This window comes from Aptenodytes forsteri, unplaced genomic scaffold, assembly GCF_000699145.1.
Source record: "Aptenodytes forsteri isolate BGI_AS27 unplaced genomic scaffold, ASM69914v1 Scaffold208, whole genome shotgun sequence".
Classification (NCBI taxonomy): Eukaryota; Metazoa; Chordata; class Aves; order Sphenisciformes; family Spheniscidae; genus Aptenodytes; species Aptenodytes forsteri.
In genome coordinates this window covers 4,796,311-4,815,035 of record NW_008794963.1, presented here as the reverse complement: position 1 = coordinate 4,815,035, position 18,725 = coordinate 4,796,311, and the positions used below count along the sequence as shown (strand labels likewise).

General features: G+C 38.6%; 1 protein-coding gene across 1 annotated transcript in view; it reads left to right on the top strand.

Annotated features, from left to right (window-relative positions):
- The window catches only part of RGS22 (regulator of G-protein signaling 22), a 61,742-nt gene that overhangs the window by 21,696 nt on the left and 21,321 nt on the right, over positions 1–18,725 (top strand). The window contains exons 8-15 of the mRNA XM_019471059.1: positions 1,000–1,678; positions 2,242–2,403; positions 3,342–3,522; positions 5,530–5,669; positions 6,194–6,299; positions 8,162–8,287; positions 9,856–9,957; positions 16,284–16,478. Of these exons, the coding sequence (XP_019326604.1) occupies positions 1,000–1,678; positions 2,242–2,403; positions 3,342–3,522; positions 5,530–5,669; positions 6,194–6,299; positions 8,162–8,287; positions 9,856–9,957; positions 16,284–16,478 (1,691 nt within the window). The remainder of the gene's footprint in view (positions 1–999; positions 1,679–2,241; positions 2,404–3,341; positions 3,523–5,529; positions 5,670–6,193; positions 6,300–8,161; positions 8,288–9,855; positions 9,958–16,283; positions 16,479–18,725) is intronic.

Sequence of the window (18,725 nt, the reverse complement as noted above, 5' to 3'; positions counted from 1 at the left end):
CAAACTAATTATTTTTTTTTTTTTTTTTTTTTTTACTTTCACTTAGATTCTGTGTCTGTTCACCATATCTGTAGTTATTCTGCTCAGTGTTACAGGGTTGACTTGTACAGCATTAACCTAGTAAGCAGTATGTATAGTCAAGGTCATCTTTGCTAACACGCTCCAGAAGTACTCGATTTGCTAAAAGTCTGGCATAAGTAGAAAAGATATTTGAGCAAGTTAAAGCAGTAAGTTTCTTTCTCAGCAGACCAGGATGGCAGAGCATGCTTAATAGCATGGGGACGATGAGGAGTTGGGTAAAAGGAATTAAGTAGAAAAGCGTAGACCAAAAAACCAGGGCTGGTCACTGTTCTGAACTTGTTAGTTATGAAACATCTCTAAATGGAAAGGAGCCATTTCTGGGTGGCAGACTGGACTGCAGGATTGTTAAATGTTTCCAGAGCCCTTGACATAATCATTTGTTTTGTTGTCCTTCCATGTATGTCAAGATTTTACCCAACTGACAGAGGCCTGTTCAATGTTTTAGTCTTTTGCAATAATCAATGTAAGTAGACAAAGAATTATCACTTACTAGCTTCCTCAAGCCTAAACAAAAAACAGTCCTGCTACATACTGTGACTTTGATCAAACTATGACCAAATGCTCAGGAAGAAACCAGGCCTTGCAGCACAACAAGGTGGTTTAATAAGTGCTGAGGAGCTGGGATGCTCAGCTGTGTAAACAAGACAATTGGCTCCAGAGGGAGTTGTTCCTGAACTCTGCTGCTCTGTTGGAATTCAACAGGGAATGAGTTTCTGAGTCATGGGGCTGAGTTTCTAGCCAGATAGCAACAGCAGAAGCACCTCTGCTACTCCCTGCTGTGCAGCGTGACATGGTCTGATTGTTCTGCAGCAGCACAGTATAAATACGTTGCATTTTTTAACTTGGAAATGTTGATATGCAAGAGAACAGTCCTGAATCAAAAGGTGTTCAATGATTTTTTCTGATTTAACGCAGAAGCAGGCTCCCTGTCTAAGGAATGCCACCAGTGGAGTTTCCTTTCCCCTTCAAGGACAGCATCAGCAAAAGCCGACATTATTAGGGAGAGATCCAGAGAGGCTGAGGAGGGTCCTTCTGTGGCCATTGCTGAACCTCCTTCCCACACTCAGTTAAGAGTTTATCTAGACCCAAAATGGGACAGTGCAGCAAAAGAAGAAAATGGACAGGAAAGTGCAACTTTTCAGACACCGGAAGAATTCATACCAGCTTATACTCAATTTGTAATGAAGGAACCTATTTCAGAACTGACCCGCCAGCCAGCTGCTGACATTGAGAGTGATGTGGATTTCCACAAACAGCCTGAAGTGTTTATACACGAGTTAGCAAATAATGAATTTGCCCATGGTACTGCAGAGTCACTCTTTTCCCGAAGTTCTTCTCCATTTACTGTCTTGGACTCCAAGGGAGATGTAAGAGAACAAGATACTGAAGAAGTAAGCTTAAGATCAAGTTCTGAAAGTGATGGGGCAGACAGTAGGGCTGCCTGGTGTATTAGTCACAGGACTTACGACACTGGCAACAGACATGAGTTTGAAAGATTCAAGAAGTTTATTAAAGGAACACTTGGGGAGAGGTACTGGTGGCTCTGGATGGATATTGAAAGACTAAAGGCTCTTAAGGACACTACAAGGCAGCAAAGGTACTTCCCATTATCTAACAGTTATTCCCATTTTTTTAATACTTGCAACCCAGCTAGATCAATGCAGGTTTTGGGATTTCAGAATCAATTGTAACGTTTGACTAGAACAGACACAATTAAAGTAATCATGAGTGTCCTGACAAGATCAGTCAGGAATGACTCTGCTGAAGCTGATAAAACTCTTTTTGCAGAGTCATGTTTGCAAAGCTTACATGAAGTCAGAATCGCCGTAATATTAAGGCTTTGTTAGAAAGAGATTTGGAAAACACATGGCAACAGAAAGAAAAAAAAAGAATAAAAGAATTTAAATTCACAAGTAGGGCATTCAGTGTGACAAACTGCTTTAGTGAAAGGCTCTGCTGGATTCAGATTGTCTATTCTAAGGCACTGTACATTTTATCTTATACAGAACCTGTCTCTAATTTGTGGAAAAATTGTTTTGGCTTCTGCCACTTGCAATTAAAAACATGTTGCACGACAGCAGTTTAACCAGTGGGATGAGCTGTACTTAGTTCTGTATAGCATCTGATACATGCTTATGTGACTATTTTTGTTGACTCAAGGCAACTCAGTAAGATGAAAAAACTCTACCTGCTGAGCGGTGGAGACTATTTCCTCAGTTCAGAAGTGTTACTCAGACTTGATCTACTGCATGGAGATCAGTGGAATATAAGGCATTTAAGACGGATTCAGCCTGAAGTAGTGAAACCTCTACTTCTTTACTGGTATGAAAAAATGAACACGAACTAAGATTCTATTGTTTAACAAATATCCCTTTTCTTTGATAAGCCTATTAGGTTTATTTCATCTCACTTATCCCTTTGCAGTTGTGGGAAGCAATGTCATCATAAATACTAGCAGATGTTGCCTCTGAATTTTTAGTTGAGCCTAAACTACGCTGCAATCTGCTGAGAAGCCAGGTAGATCTGCCTTACTGAGCCCTTCTTATTTTACTGCCAGAGCATCTGAGATACTTTGTGTATAGCTGCCTTGGTTACCATTCAACTAAACTTTAGGCTGCAGGGTAGGGAAATCCCTCCAGGCATAGAAGGTTAATTCTGTCCTAACCTATTCCCCGTATTGCCGTTCTCAAGTTTCTGAGGATGCTCTGTGTATACATCTATCTGGAAATTGACCCTGAGACTTTACTGTTCAATGTCTGTCATACAAAATGCCTTTTACATATCGACAGCTTAAGCGAGGATACAAATTCTAACCTGTGTCCAAAACATAAGTTAAATTTTTGAAGAGCTTCTCTCCTCCCCAAGGGGGATCAACAAATTACAGGCATAAACAAATACCTGCAATTGAGAATTTTACTGTGGAGCCTCATGAGAGTTGTGGTCTGTGTCCTGTGACCTACAGTCCTTTCCTGTTCTTTGCTGTAGGATGGATGGGGCATATCCTACTGCGGAGTCATACAAAGGCAACTACGTAATGGTGCAGAATTTGCAACCTAAGTTTATGTGTAGCTTGGTTTTAGATTTGGAAGAGTGCAATGTCTAAACATATCTTTAACACTAACTGATTTTTAATTCTTGGTGCATATAGCACCATATCTTGATACAATAAACACCATCATGGGGAAAAAAAAAAAGAAGCCAAATAGCCCAGTATTTCATGTTTTGGGAAAGTTCTACTTATTAGCTTCTTTTTTTCCTAGGGGTCCCAGATTTTGTGTCACTCATTCAACAGCAATAGAAACTGCCAGTGCAAAACTGAAGCTCTGGCACACATGCCAAGAGAGACCAAGGGTGGACATTGATCCTTTTCCACAAATGGTATCATTGCTACCATTGACACCTAAGTCTTGCATGCCCAGGATACCACCTTCCCTTCCTCAGGTAGGTAGGATCACAACATTGAAAAACAAAGCCTTGTCCCATCAAAAATAATGATCAAACTCCTTGAATTCAATGAGACAAGAATATGGTATTTGGCTGTTAGGAAGTCAAGATTTAGCAAACCGGTCTGTTGCAGATGGTTATGTATAAAAATGCAACAAAATTTTACTATACTTTATGCAACAGGTTGCTATAAATTGAGTCAAATTATCTTCTCAGTTACATCCTGGCTATTTCATAAGTCTTTTGGATAGATATTTTAGCTCAAAATTCTCAGAACTACAAAATTCAGGATCTAGCAGCGCAGATTCTGCCCTTCAACCAGCCTTATCTTAATGCAGAGTAATTCTTACAACTTCACTGCAATTACCCTGAATCTATCCCTCATGTTTGTAAAAAGGTCAGAGTTCTGCTCATTTTCTATCACCACAGTCTTTCAAGCAGCTACACATGTTTTTTGCTTTCTACAGAGGGCCATGAGCCACACAACACAGACCTTTTCACAGCGTGTAGCAAGCAGGTGGCCAGTTCAGTTTTGACTCTTTTCTTCCTTGCAAGCCTAAATTTGAGAGGTGACTGCAATGAAAGCTGCAGGTTTTCAGCAACACAGTGTTAAGCCTCAGGACAGAAGGTACTTGGAGAATGTGAACTGAGACTGTGATTCCAATATCAAGAACTGGATGGTCTGTGCCACAGATCTGTTCACACACACCTCTGTTACTTTGAGTTGCATAGTTTTAGACTACAATTATATTTTTTAAAAAGCTAATTCATGGAGATAATGGAGAAAAACAGTAGGACAGATTTCCTGTTCAGAAGAAGCTGGGTTCAGGAGCCAGATTCCTGCTGATCACAGCAGGAATGGGAGCCAGAAGCAGCTGCCTCTTACAGAGACCATTTCTGACTTCACAAGGTGTGCTAATGACCCAGGAATAGCTGTAGGTCAGGAAGACAGGATCCTAACTCTGCAGGTTTTCCAGCCCCTGTTGAGTTCATCACTTGAAGAAAACTATGACCTGGCACCCATGAACCTCACAGAATCAGCTGATGGACTGTTTCTTGCTGCTTTTTTGGTTTTTTAGACTACAATTATATTTTTTAAAAAGCTAATTCATGGAGATAATGGAGAAAAACAGTAGGACAGATTTCCTGTTCAGAAGAAGCTGGGTTCAGGAGCCAGATTCCTGCTGATCACAGCAGGAATGGGAGCCAGAAGCAGCTGCCTCTTACAGAGACCATTTCTGACTTCACAAGGTGTGCTAATGACCCAGGAATAGCTGTAGGTCAGGAAGACAGGATCCTAACTCTGCAGGTTTTCCAGCCCCTGTTGAGTTCATCACTTGAAGAAAACTATGACCTGGCACCCATGAACCTCACAGAATCAGCTGATGGACTGTTTCTTGCTGCTTTTTTGGTTTTGTTTAGGTTGGTTGTTTTTTTTTTTTTCTGTGAGAAATCTGGACTTTCGAATCTTCCTGCTCCACTGTGCTTGCCAGAGCTTAGAAAGAGCACCAACTCTGGGTGAATTTCTGAGGAGACTCTGAATGCAACTGGTGTCTCCAAAAAGTCATAGCATTATTGTTCAAAATAAGTCAGTGATGGTGTGACAGAATGCCCCCTTTCTCTCTTAGTCTGAGTGATTGTATCTGTCTTACGGCCTCGGTTTATAGTGAGCTACTTAAGGTAATCTTTTAGTAAAGATTCACAAAACATGTTCACATGCTCTTCACCTGACATCCTCTGTAATTCTATGCAAAGTACATGTAACATTTCTTTCTGTTAAAAATATAATTTTTAAGTTATAGTGGTTATTAAGGTATGCTGAAAAATCTTGGAAGATATTCAGAGAAGCTTTTTGCAAATTGCAGTATTACATATTGTGATTGACAATGAAAAATGGTCCTGAAAACCCTTGAAAGTTTTTGAGAAGTTAATGAGAACATGTTAAAAAAACACAAAGGTGGAAAAATAATCAGAATTACCTTATTTTTCTTTTATTTCTTTTAGAAAAGTAGAACAAGCTCACCAACAACTTTATTAAAACTAGCTACACCAAATTTGTCTTTGAAGAGATCATTAAGATTATCACCTATGCTGTCATCAAGTCAGACCCCCCAAAGGGATGACATTTCTAGCAGTAGAAAGTGGTAAGTACAAAAGTCCCTTGTACATCTTTCTGCACACCAATATACCTCAAATATTTATGAAAGGCTTTTAGATCCTAGATTTAAAGATCATGAACACTTTTCTTTAACATAATAATCTGCTTAGTGAAGGTACAGATTGCGTGCATGGAGAACTCCTCCCTGGCTGATTATTTTCTCATTTGTTTGTGCCACAACACAAAAGGGTTTATTTCTCCAAATACAAGTGTTTTACCCTCTCTTGTATAATTGTTGATATTCTCTATATATATTTATATTCTTTTAACCTGTCTCAAGCACTTGCCCTCAAAGATATGCTGTGTTTTGGGATTTCCACAGGGCCACATGAAAAAGTATTCCTCTACATTTTTTACATTTATTATAAATTTGAACTCCATGTACTTTTACCTCTACTATTCACTATGTCATCCTACCTCTCTCATGCCCTTTCTTAGTTGTTTATTTTATAAGCAGTTCTAGTTTTTTCTTAAATAGGTACTGAAAATTTTGTTTGTTTGTGGATCCAGGCCAAAGCCAGTGAGCAGAGACATGATTCATTGCTTAACTTTGGATGGCACTGCAGACTCCAAATACCAGGGTCACAGAAAGTACACCTATGCTGAGCTTCTCCCAGTAAGTAGTGCTTGAAAATTTTAGTTGTCTTGAATCATGGGTTAAAACACTTTATTCTGTAGTATTAAAGGGGAAGTAGTCAATGATGGGGAGAAACTGGTTTGATTATGTGAATGTCAGTGCCATATGCAGAGGTATAATTAGAATGTCAGCATTTTCTGTGTGGTATCTGTCACCTATTTGATAGGAAATCATGGCACATACAGAGGTTTATTTTCATTAGGAAGTGTTGATCTTCTCCATGGTGACCATGTGTTCAGTAGGCTATTATGGAAAACTCACTGGATAAATGCTTCAGTGGAATCGTTGGAAAGTATACCAGACTTACTGTGAAAACTGAATCTGCCCTAGAAAGTCATTAAAATAGTAAAATTCTTAAGAGGAAAATGCTTCACTTGAACAATTCCTCTTTTTTGCTTGTGTACTTCATTGTTTTCTTTGTTGAATTATTGCCTGCTAAGCAGGCCCTCAATCCAGCAAACCTCAGGAGGCTGCACAGAGCAGCCTTTTCTCAATAACTGTTAAAATGCTGAGGTATTGAACATGTGAGCTGTCAAGATTTGGCGACTTAAAACATATCCAAAACTTTTCAGGTTTGTGGAATGGTCTCAAAACAGCCTGCTGTTTCATGGCAGTATTGATACACATGGCCTCACAACTAAAAAAACCCAACCTTATTATGAAATCTGGGCCTGTTTACATATGCATGGAGTTTGCTGATCACTAGAGCACGTTTGTTTGTTTTTCGCATCAAAATCATACTTTATTACTTCACTGCAATCATTTTACTTCTTTGTTAATTTCGACAGAAGAAAAGGCTAGCCTTTGCAATTTGGGGACATTTGCGGTTAGAAACTTACATTCAGAATATGTTCACACCATGAACGATTATTTTGTTTCTATACACCTTCATCATGCAGAGTTTCCCTCTGGCTGAGGGAGGAAAATACTACCCATTTACACTTACAGGGCTAGGCTGGAGCCTACAGTCAGGACCCCACAATTTGCCATCACAAATACGATGCAAAGGGGAATGCAGGGATTCATAGTTTGACTTCATACAGGGGAGTGGGATCTTCCTGCTCTGCTTCAGAAGTCTGGCTTCCTCCTGCCCTTCTCCATCCCTGTTTGGAAAGAAGCTGGTTGTCAGCCACAACACTCATCTGTTCCCATTTCTGCTATCACAGACAGCAAGTCAGCCAAAGTTTCTCTCTTGTGATCATCAGAAGCTAACTTACTAGTTTGTACCCTCCTCTGGCTTCTCTGTGAGCATTGTCAAAATGGATGTATTCTTCCTCAAATGCTCCAGGAGCTAGCCACAGTAATGGGCATGGATTTCCTCTCCCATAAAATGCTCATGTTTTTGATGTTGAGGTCAGTGGTGTAACCCCAAGGGACATGTCTTTTGTTCCATGATAGTTAATTGTTTTGAGGCTTGACCGAATAACCACCTGTTAACTTCTGTTGGTTCAAAACACAGTAGCCTGAGCTGAGACAACTTTTGACAGCAAAGTGATATGGTTTAGAATCATTCCCCAGATTTGGAGCTAAAGAGTTAATGACAGAATTAGGGTCAGGTTTGTTTTCCTGTTCCAAGTATTGAGGAACCACCTAAGGGATGCTATGGTCATTTTGCTACTCTGCATGCCTTCAGTCATCAGAGTTATTCCATTGGATGTGAATATTTAGTGGGAAAATGGTATGGAGAGCTATGATCTATTGCATATATAGTAGAAAATGGAGTCTGGTTTCTTGGGATGAAGATACTAATTGAACACACTGCATGGCCCTCCATTGCAATGTACTGACATCTGAAAATAATGAAAGCCTATTATTCCTTGCTGTATATTTTATTTGTCCAGGGGAAAAGTGCTGCTGGCAGTGTTGTCTTAGGGCGATCAAGAATGGAAAGCATGCTGCAGTCTCTTTATTTGGAGAACAGAGCAGGCTACTACTTCACACAATTCTGTGAGAAGTCAGGGAATAAGGTATGAGCATTTTCCTACCCTGTGATAATTTAGTCCACAATTGACTGAATGCCAAGTTATAGAGGGCAGCCAGACTGAAAAAAAAAAAGGAGAAGGAAAGATTGATGACTAGATGAATTATTACTTGTGAGACTCCAATCCCTCAACAACAATAAACTGTTCATGTGTATATTCAAACTAATGACAGGTCTTAACCAAGCTGTCAGATCCTAACTGTATCAAACCTATTGGAAATCTGATTGTACCATCAGGGATAAAAAAAGACTAATAATTTTTAAAAACTAGCCTTTAACTTGGCAGAAAAAATGAGGTCTTAACCCACAAAAACATTTTTTAAAAAGATGGAAAATCCGCTATGCTATTACTCATGATAATCTGCCTCCTTCTTGCTTGTTGGGTTAGTGATGTCCAAAATCTCCAATGTTTTAAAAACGTTCTTCTGCTTCCATGAAGCTTCTTGGATTTCTGAGAAACATAACACTATTTCTTCTCTGCAGTCAGCAGATCCATCATCCATTGCTGGGTGTAAATTGAGGATTGGTTGGAACAAGTTATGAATCTGAGTCAGTGTTTAGTGGCTTTGCAGAAAAATTGAGTCTTTAGGGGAGATTTGAATGCAATCAAGATGGACATCTGTTTCACTGCTGGCACAACCTAGAATCCAGCAGCAGTAGCTAGAAATGCCTTTGGCTACCAGAAGGCAAGAGCCAATGTTTCCAAAGCTGAATACCTTCAGCTAAGAATGTTAAATGTGTATAGATAGACATTTAAATAAAAGTAACTTATTTTTTCATGGGCGGTAATCACCCACCCACATGTCCTCTAGCCTTTGCAGGTGCCAGACTTCTTTGAAAATTATTTCCTTAAGGTTTTGTCTACAACTGTGGAGCCTATTTCACTTATATGCCAGGTCTGGCAGGCTACAGTATGTGGAGCAAAGTTCTCTGCCCCTATCTTTTTGGAACATTTTCTTTACTGTCCAGTGATGGGAGTTTCAGGGTATTTTTAAGATCCAAACTCCATAAGCACATGATTAAAACAGAGCACTTGCGGAAAGATCTAGACTCTGTCTTCTGAAAGATCTTCTGACGTTTGTTTGAATTTATGAAATGAGGCCAAGACTCTGTGCCTCAGAAATGCATGTAATAAAAATGTAATGATAGTCACAGTAACAGATGTCAAGTACACAATATTTAATTGTTTTGGTTATTGCTGCAAAATGCTATTTCACCATGGCACAAATTCTGCATGTCCATTATCAGCATTTCTTCTTTAGTGCTGGCTTTATGCCACTGAAATGTTAACTCTTCAAATGTTAACTACAATGTTAACAATTTTAATGGCCAATTATGCATAAAGGATACAATAAAAGATATAGTATCACAGTAACGATGCCATTAAATATGTTGTCCTTCTGCCAGTATGCAACAGAAGATTAAATCCATCTTAAATTGAGCTTGATTTACGATGACCCCAAGGAGCTAAATAATTACTTGCATTGGAAAGTCAACCTTTTATAAAGCTGTGATATTTGGGTAGCAATAACTTACAGTATTTTTAATCTCTAGTTGTGGAAGAACAGCGCGTACTTTTGGTTTGACCTACAGGCTTATCATCAGCTTTTCTACCAAGAAACTCTTCATCCTTTTAAAATATGCAAGCAAGCTCAAGTAAGTTGTAAATAATGTGTTTTCCCTTCACAAATACATTTGTTCATTCCCTTCACAAATACATTTGTTCAGTGTAAAGACTGAAAAGAAGATAGAAAGTAGAAAAGTTTCCAAATCTTGACAACCCACACCAAAGTAAATCTGGTTTGTGGACAATAAAAGAAGCTCTTTGGATTGTTTCCATGGAATTTCTTGATTTAAATGTTAAACATGCATAGTTTGATTTCTAGGCTCTGCTGTCTGTTCTAGTTTTATCTATTATACTGAGTTTACCTAATCTCCCCTTTGCTACTCTGTGTCGTATTTGGAAACTGTCTGCTTAGTGTTAACATCAAAGATAACATTTTTTCTAAATCATCTAACTGTGCTGTACCTTTTCTTCCACCTCCTGTGTGGGTTAGCATTGCAGGTCTCACAGTCCAGACCTCAGATAATGTCCTTAGTCATGAAAATAGGTCTTTCAGTTGTCAGTCATGTTTTTCCTTTTCTGATTGTCAAGCCATCATGCTCTTTTCGCAGTCGTCATCCCCCCCATTTGATCTTTAGACCCTCATTTACTGTCAAGTGGAACTGATATTTCCTATAAACAAGTATTCTTAATTGAGCATGCACTTTAAGTCAGGGAATAAAACAAAAATGAACTGGTTCACCACATGGATGCTGATAGGTGTCACCAACTGCAGAATAGTCCGATACTGCCGGGGAAGGAGGCTGCAGCAGTGTGATATCATTAGAAGGACTCCAAGCAACTTTTAAAATCACTTTGTGAAACTTCAGTCTGTTTTTCCTCTGTAAATCTCATGTAGGAGTATATCCTATCTGCATATTTCAATATATGCTGTAATAGAGCAAAGCTACTTCACATGTCATTGGAACAAATATCTGTAGAGAGCAGTAGGTATGGCTTATGTTACTGAGCATCTGGACTTCCTTGAACTTGTTGTCTTTTCCTACTTGGAGATTTTACTGGGGCAAATGACAGACTTTTGCATATTTGTCCAGAATTCTCACCTGAGTCAGTGTTATTTGTACAGAAACTCGAAGCAGAGGCCGAGGCATGGACTGCTCCCTCTCTCCTGTCACACACTGGCTAACTTGAGCTGCTACCCTATTTAGTTGTTTTCCCCTTCAGCTCTACTTACAGCCTGAGGCTGAGGGCAACTGTCTGTACCCCTAAGACCGACTGTCTCCTGTATCTGCCCAGGCCTGTGTGTGGCTAGGGACCCTGCTCACAACAGGCGTGCAAGTTAATCATATCTGGACTGTGTCTTCATTTTCCTATGTGTTTTGTTGCAGGCCAAATCTTAGGTTATGGTCCATGATGTTTTTCAATTTTGTTTCATTTCACACCAGCTTACGCTCTTCCTGCAGTGGTTGCATGGCTGAAAATTAAGGCCCAGGTCTTTTTTACTTATCTTATTTCCAGTGCTGGCCTGGTGGTGACAGCAGAACATCATACAATCAGTGTTACCAGGCAATTGCAGAGAGCTACATACACATAGCCATTAAAATAAATACATCAAAACGAAATATGTGAAACTGTTCCATTAGCATAACTAACAGCTGAAATGTAACATAACAAATCAACACATGTGCTGCAACATTTGGTATCATTCTCAAGCTTGCCTTTTAAGGCTGCACAAAAATTATTCTTGTTTTCATTGGAACACGGTAAAGAGTCAAGCTGCATTCAATCTACAGGGTCTGCTTATGGAAGAGATGCCTTCCCAAATTCTGCGCTCACCTTTGGCACAGTAAGATAGTCATTCCAAATACTCCTAAGAGAATGTGGATTAGATTCGCACAACACATCGTCATATATATTTTACTATTTATTACAGAAAGAGACATCCAGAGTATGCTGTATGTGTTCTGCCTGCTTCCTGTTAGAAACAAGAGCAAACCTGGATTGCTGTGTATCTGTTATTCATTGTTTCATTTGTTAGGCATTTTTATCTCAGCTTTATGATAGAGTAAGAAAATGCATTCCAAGGTGTATATTCATTCATCCAGGGAAAGAAACTACAGTGAGAATGAAATCTGATGGATAAGAAAAACGATGATCATCCAGGTAATCATCCAGGAACATATATGGTTATTCACTATAAACATACACACAGGAGTGTATAAATTGGGAAAGAAAAGCAATAAAGAAACACATATTGTAGTTTTCGATTAAAAAAATAGTTATTTAGAGTTAGAAAATTTAATACAGTTATGGGAAGTGCAATATTTTAACACTAGAATCAATTTAGATAAAGGGTGTTATCATTACTGTGAACTTTTAGGGTCAGACACAAGATTTATGTTAGTGGCAAGTGATGACGGGGGTTAAGGCAGTTTAGCCTTTCCATTTAAGACCAGCCAGTGCATTGTATTCTTCCATCATATGATTCTGTCAAGCAGCTGCACAAGCCCCTCGTTTAGATCAGAGCAATATCCACGCCTTTGGACAGCAATACAAAGCCGTTGGACTTGAACCTTTTTCGTGTTTCTTGCTTCACTCTAGTCATTCTGAGATTGCTTACCAAAGCCTTCTCATCTGGGGATGAATTCACACCAAAACTCAAGGCCTGAACAATCCCTGATTTGGAAAGTCATAAATGAAAGTCTTAATCTGAATTTCCTAAGCATTTTGTATCTTCAGATTTGTGCCATTATAAGTAATTTCAAGATGCAAACTCTGACCAAAGTTCCAGATAGGGTTTTGGGTTCAATCCATCACTTATTCTAATACATTTATAGGAAAATGTATAGCTGGCAGGTAGGAAAATTCTTTGTGTTTTACAAAAGGAACAAAACATTAAGTAAATGAAGTATGATGTGCACTTGATGTCACATGCTTAAGATTTTTGCGTGAATTTGATAACCTTTAAGTTCATTTAATGTAATTTTTTCCTGTTGATCCTTTAGGAGATTGACCAATACAACCATTTCACTATTCTACTGAGATTCAGAAAACCACAAGGCTTCCATGACATGGGAGTCAAAAAAGGCTATGAATATTCCTTTTTAAAGGATACAATGTATTTTCCCCCTATATCTTGCTAACTTCATTGCCCAGTATTGAAGGCTGTGAACACAGACACTTTTCCTCTTTTTTTGGCATGTCTAGATCTTTTGCAGTCGGTTTTCCTGCAGTCCTTGCATTCAAATCAGTGCAGATCTACAGATGCGCCTGAACCCTCAGCAAGGAACACAGGGATGAAAGCTCCTTCTCATTTCTCCCCCTATCTGCAAGTGCATGCATTCACTTTGTCACTTTGTGATGCTATCTTTTTACTTGGTAGGTCAAATCCCACAGCAATATATTCTTACAAGAATTTAAGCAAAAAGATGGCATCATGCCAAATCCTCAGACACTGTAAATCTGCATCCTCCAACAGTGAAGAGGCCATCCTGATTACAGCACTGAGGGTCTGGTCCTTTGAGTTTCGAAATGTGCACTCCTACAGCTAGCTTAACCACCTCTAAATTTCTGCTTCACATGTATTACCAGCCCTAACTATTGTTTCTGGAAAAAAATGTCTGTCTTTACTATGCTCCAGTTTTGCATGTGAAATTATACAGGACCGGGTGCAGTTCTCCAGGTAGAGCAGCCTGCAAAGGCAGTCCCTAATATGGCCATATATTACGACAATACTTATGTGAGCAGATTGTCAATAGTTTTTGGCCAAAGCTTCCTTAGTCTGGGCAATTTATGACTCTCTAGGCTGATATTTTTTGTCAGCTCTAAAGAAGAGTAGCAAATATACTCGTTAACCCATTTCACATAAAATCATGGGGGAAAGAACAGTTCTGCCCAAGAAAGTTGTGGAGTGTTTGTTTTGGTTTTATTCTTAAAACTATGCTAAAAATAACCAGGCATTTAAGGAACCAGGTTAAATGTGTGTTAAAATATTGACGACCTATTTTGGATCCTTTTCACCAATTTACAGATCCCTTGTGTGTGGTTTTATGAGTCATAACAGGTGGAGCAATGTAGCCCTAATGACAAATAAAATGGTTAACCCCTCTTTAAAAAGTCTATTTTTAAAGATACCACATCTTTATATCATTGGACTGGTCCCTTCTAATTTGGCTATTTTATATGTTAAATGTTTTGGATCAGACTAGAACATGATGTAACCAAAACTTTACTAGTGGTAGGGTTCTTCAAAATAACTTCCAACTTTTGAAATCACTATGAATCTAATTAATGCCGTCTCTGTTAAATTTAAATTTATTTGGGAATTTGCTGAGAAGGGCATAATTTAGGATAAATGTGGTCTTGTTCTTCAGCTAGGACTCTTCCTGTGGATGTCCTCATTCTTTGACCTTACACTTACACCTGGGTGTTTTTATTGCACTGATAACGTGGGCCACAATAGCCACAAACCATCTTCATCTTCAGTGATTAGATCTATGTAGAAAGGGGGTGGAACCCTGCATAGACAGTAAATATAGTAATCATAACAAGTTCTAACTGGGGGGTGGATGTCAGCCATCGTAGCCCTGTATTCCTCAGTGACCTGGTATCAGGAGAGTCTAAAGGGTCTGTTTCAAATTGTTAAAGTCCAAAATAATGGGAATGTAGTCTGGTACTGTTGCTGTTTGAAAGAAAGTCTAATAAATCAGAATTTCATTTAAAACAAACAGAAACATAATTATTTAATGTACTCAAACATTCTCCCACTGTGCTTGAAATCTAAACACAACAGTGTTTTATTACTGCTTGAACACAGAGTAAATGTATTATTTTCTTTTTTTCTACTGTTTTGTACATCTGCTAGTTATAGCTGGATTTTAGCAACATAAGGAAAATGAGAATTATCAGAAACCTGCATTCTTCATTGTCAAAACTATGTGATAATAAATAGTGAAGATAGGCTCCTCAGTGCCATCCTAGAGAGAAATTCTGATTTATGCTACTAATCTGATCCCCTGACCATATGTTTGAAAATTAGTTAGACTTTGACAATATGAAGAAAACATTTATAAGTATATGAAATTTATTATGGCATCAACTCTTTTCACTTGAGTTCCTAGCTGCAGTCAGAATCATGATGTATGAGAAAAATATTCTGGAACATCTTCTTCCAAGATATTCCTGGAAGAAAGTGTTTTTCTCTGAGTTTTCAATGTTCTTTTACATAGCAATTTATGAAACATTAAAAAAAACCCAAGAATTTGACTTAGGGGACTATTTGGAAAAAAAAAATCTTGAAATAAAAAAAAAAATTACTCTATGCTTCAAGAATGGGCTGCTAGTGAGAAGGAAACATTCTCCAGGTTCAGCTTTCTTCTGTTTGTACATGTTGAATGGCAAAGTCTGTGCTTCATAAAAAAGCATATTGTAATCCTTGCTTTGGTAAGGATTTAGACCTCAGTTGTGCAGTGGTATCTCCTGTTACTGACCCTGTACCATGATAGAGTCTCACCAGTCTCTAAGAACTGTGCAAGAGAATCTCCACACAGAATGAAATCTTATAATTTTTCATTAATTTTAACCTTAAATTTACAAATTCCCTTCTATTCAGAAGAAGTAAAACTCCTTCACAAGTTGGCCCAGCACATATTCTGCAAAACAACCCAAGAATTTGACTTAGGGGACTATTTGGAAAAAAAAATCCTTTGAAATAAAAAAAAAATTACTCTATGCTTCAAGAATGGGCTGCTAGTGAGAAGGAAACATTCTCCAGGTTCAGCTTTCTTCTGTTTGTACATGTTGAATGGCAAAGTCTGTGCTTCATAAAAAAGCATATTGTAATCCTTGCTTTGGTAAGGATTTAGACCTCAGTTGTGCAGTGGTATCTCCTGTTACTGACCCTGTACCATGATAGAGTCTCACCAGTCTCTAAGAACTGTGCAAGAGAATCTCCACACAGAATGAAATCTTATAATTTTTCATTAATTTTAACCTTAAATTTACAAATTCCCTTCTATTCAGAAGAAGTAAAACTCCTTCACAAGTTGGCCCAGCACATATTCTGCAAAACAACAATGCGACTTCATGAAGAGTGCAGTTGCTGTAATCATTGTGGTTATCTGAATCTAACTAAGAATTAGCCAAATATCTCCAAGCAAAAATGACATCAAGAATTATTTTGTGATCTAGCCATTTTAACAAGTCGGAGTAAAAATGGTAGGGAGGTCAGTTATGGCAATAACTGATTTTTGGACAAAATAGTAATATTGGTAAAAACAAGGCACGTTTAATTAGATATACGTTAAGAATATACAGCAGGGCAGTGTGGGACAAATATGCATTAACTCTCTCCTTCAATGGACTGTGACCATTGGAATGGATGATGGCTAAGAAACTGTTTTCTTCTGTTTTATTGTAGTTCCTTTATGCAACTTACATTGCCCCATCTGCCAGTATGGACATTGGACTTCATCAGAGTAAGAAAAACATGATTTATCAGAAAATTGATCCAGCTTTTGAGGATCTTTTTGACCCAGCAGAAGAATATATCCTCACTGTTTTGCTAGAACCATGGATGAAGATGGTGGAAGCAGACAAATACACATATGGAAAGGTAACTGATCTAGATGACACCGTGAAAAATTCCTATGTTGGGGAAGAAAATCACAAGAACCTTCATATGCAACCCTGTTACATTTAGGTTGCATATGAAGGGAGAAGTATTACGGGATGTTTTGCTCACCCACTCCTTTCTATGCTGATGTGTGGAGTAGCCTGAACTTCCTGTGGAGAGCAGACTTCCTGTCCGAAAGGAAGGTGCAGGCTTCATAGACCCCTTGGTCTGTGAATTAGGGAGGAATGCATCTTGCTATGGCAAAATTTCTCTTTGCACTCAGGAAGTGTCATGTTTCTGCAATCTTGCCATTGATTGAAAGTAATTTTCTTATGATGGATTACCCACAAGCCTTCTATGTTTTTAATGATAAGCACAAAATAAGCTGTGTTTCTAGAGTCAGTACAGTGATGCTAGGTCCATATTAATTGTATGAAGTATTTCTTCGTGTTTAGAATTAAAGTGCAGCTACTGCTTAGCATAAGAGGGAATGTGATATGGTGATCCAGCTGTATTTGCCCCAAACACTTTTTAGATAGCTGCCCTGCTGTGTAAGGGCTAACTGTGCCCTGCAGGCTTCCTGAAGTAGGTGGCTCAGTGGTGTACTCAGTTCTAATCCCAGAAAACCTCTGAAGGCTTGAACTGAGCAGGCTCAAGAAGGTCAGGGGAGAGGGCTGCAATCCTGACTCTGCTTTTGACAAATAAGGACAAGAAATGGTGGAGGCAGTGGTGGATGCTGTGGCTCTCTGCTCTTTGTAAACTTACCTACAAGTTACCAGCTGTAGGTCAAACTTCTAATTCCAAGTCTTTAACATCTCTCTCGGATATGGAAGGAGAAACTTAAAATGGAGAATCAGGAGTTGGAGGGCAGGAAGTTAGTTCTTGTTCCCATTTTTCTCCACTGTGACCTTAGATGAAGCATCTCCATTTTTACAGGAAATATCATCACTTACTGCTGATATTTCTGTCAGCATGTAATGAGAACATGCATGCATTGCCCCCTGCAAAACATTTTGAAATCCTTTTGTGGAAGTTTTGTAGTACAGTGTATTTTTGTTACTATATTGTGCATGCATGTATGAATAACTAGGAGAACAGATACCTAAAATCAAAGTTGAGAATGGTCTTCTAAGCCTATTAGGTGGTGGCCAGTATTAAACATTTAAGAATAGAGTATAAGAACAGAAACCCCCCCCCATAGAGCAGTATTGCCAGCTTCAGCACTTTGCAACTGAGGAGGTTCGTGAAGCAGAGGTCTTATCCACATTTTTGCGTTTAATAGTCTTTGTGGTTTTTTTTCCCCATGGGTTTATATGTAAATGTGTCTTGAGTCATTTTATATCTTCAGCCCCACTGTAGCAGTGGGTTCCATGCAATTAAACAATCATGCAATAGGAGAAGAAAATGCTTATCTTGGTTAGTTTGCAAACCCCTCCCTGATAATTTCACCCCGTGCCCTAGTTCTGTATGTCATGAGGAACAGTGAACAATTGTTATCTTGTCACATTCTCAATGCTGTTATGCTTTTACATGTTTCTGTTGTATCCCACTTCAGTTACATCTCTTTGAAACTCAAGAATCCTAGACTATCTGACCTCTCCTCTTACAGAAGGCGTTCCATACCTTTGTTACACTTACCACCCCCACCTGTATCTGTTATTTCATATTCTTTTGATTAGATGCAAGCAGTACTCAAGATATGGAGGCACTAAGGATTATCCAGTGGCAGAATCACGTTTTCTGTTTTGTTCTTTGTTCCCTTCCTAATTGTTCCTATGATTCTAATTGCTTTTTGACTCCTGGTGAACTTTGAGTGGATGTGCAAAATGTAAGTTAATAGCCATCTGCAATGATTCCAAGATCTCTTTACTAAGTAATAACGGCTAATGCAAAGCCCTAATTTGGAGCTCACTAGAATGACTTAATGTTTATTGTCATTGAATTCAGCTGCCCCTTCCACAGACACAAAAGTGTCCTGAAATCCTGCAGCTCTTCACAGTCAATTTCTTTTTTTGCTCTGTGGAATCGTTTTGCAAACTTTGTTGTCTCCTCACTCACCTCCTTTTCCAGATAATTTCTGAATGTTTAAAAAAACAACCTCAGCGCAGATCCCTGTGAGACTCCAATAGGAACCCCACCCCATGATGAAAGTTATTTATTTCTTTATTTTTTATTTTCTACCTTCTAATTAATTCACAAGGGGACCTTCCCTCTCATCCTGTGATAACTTAATTTCCTTAAGAAACT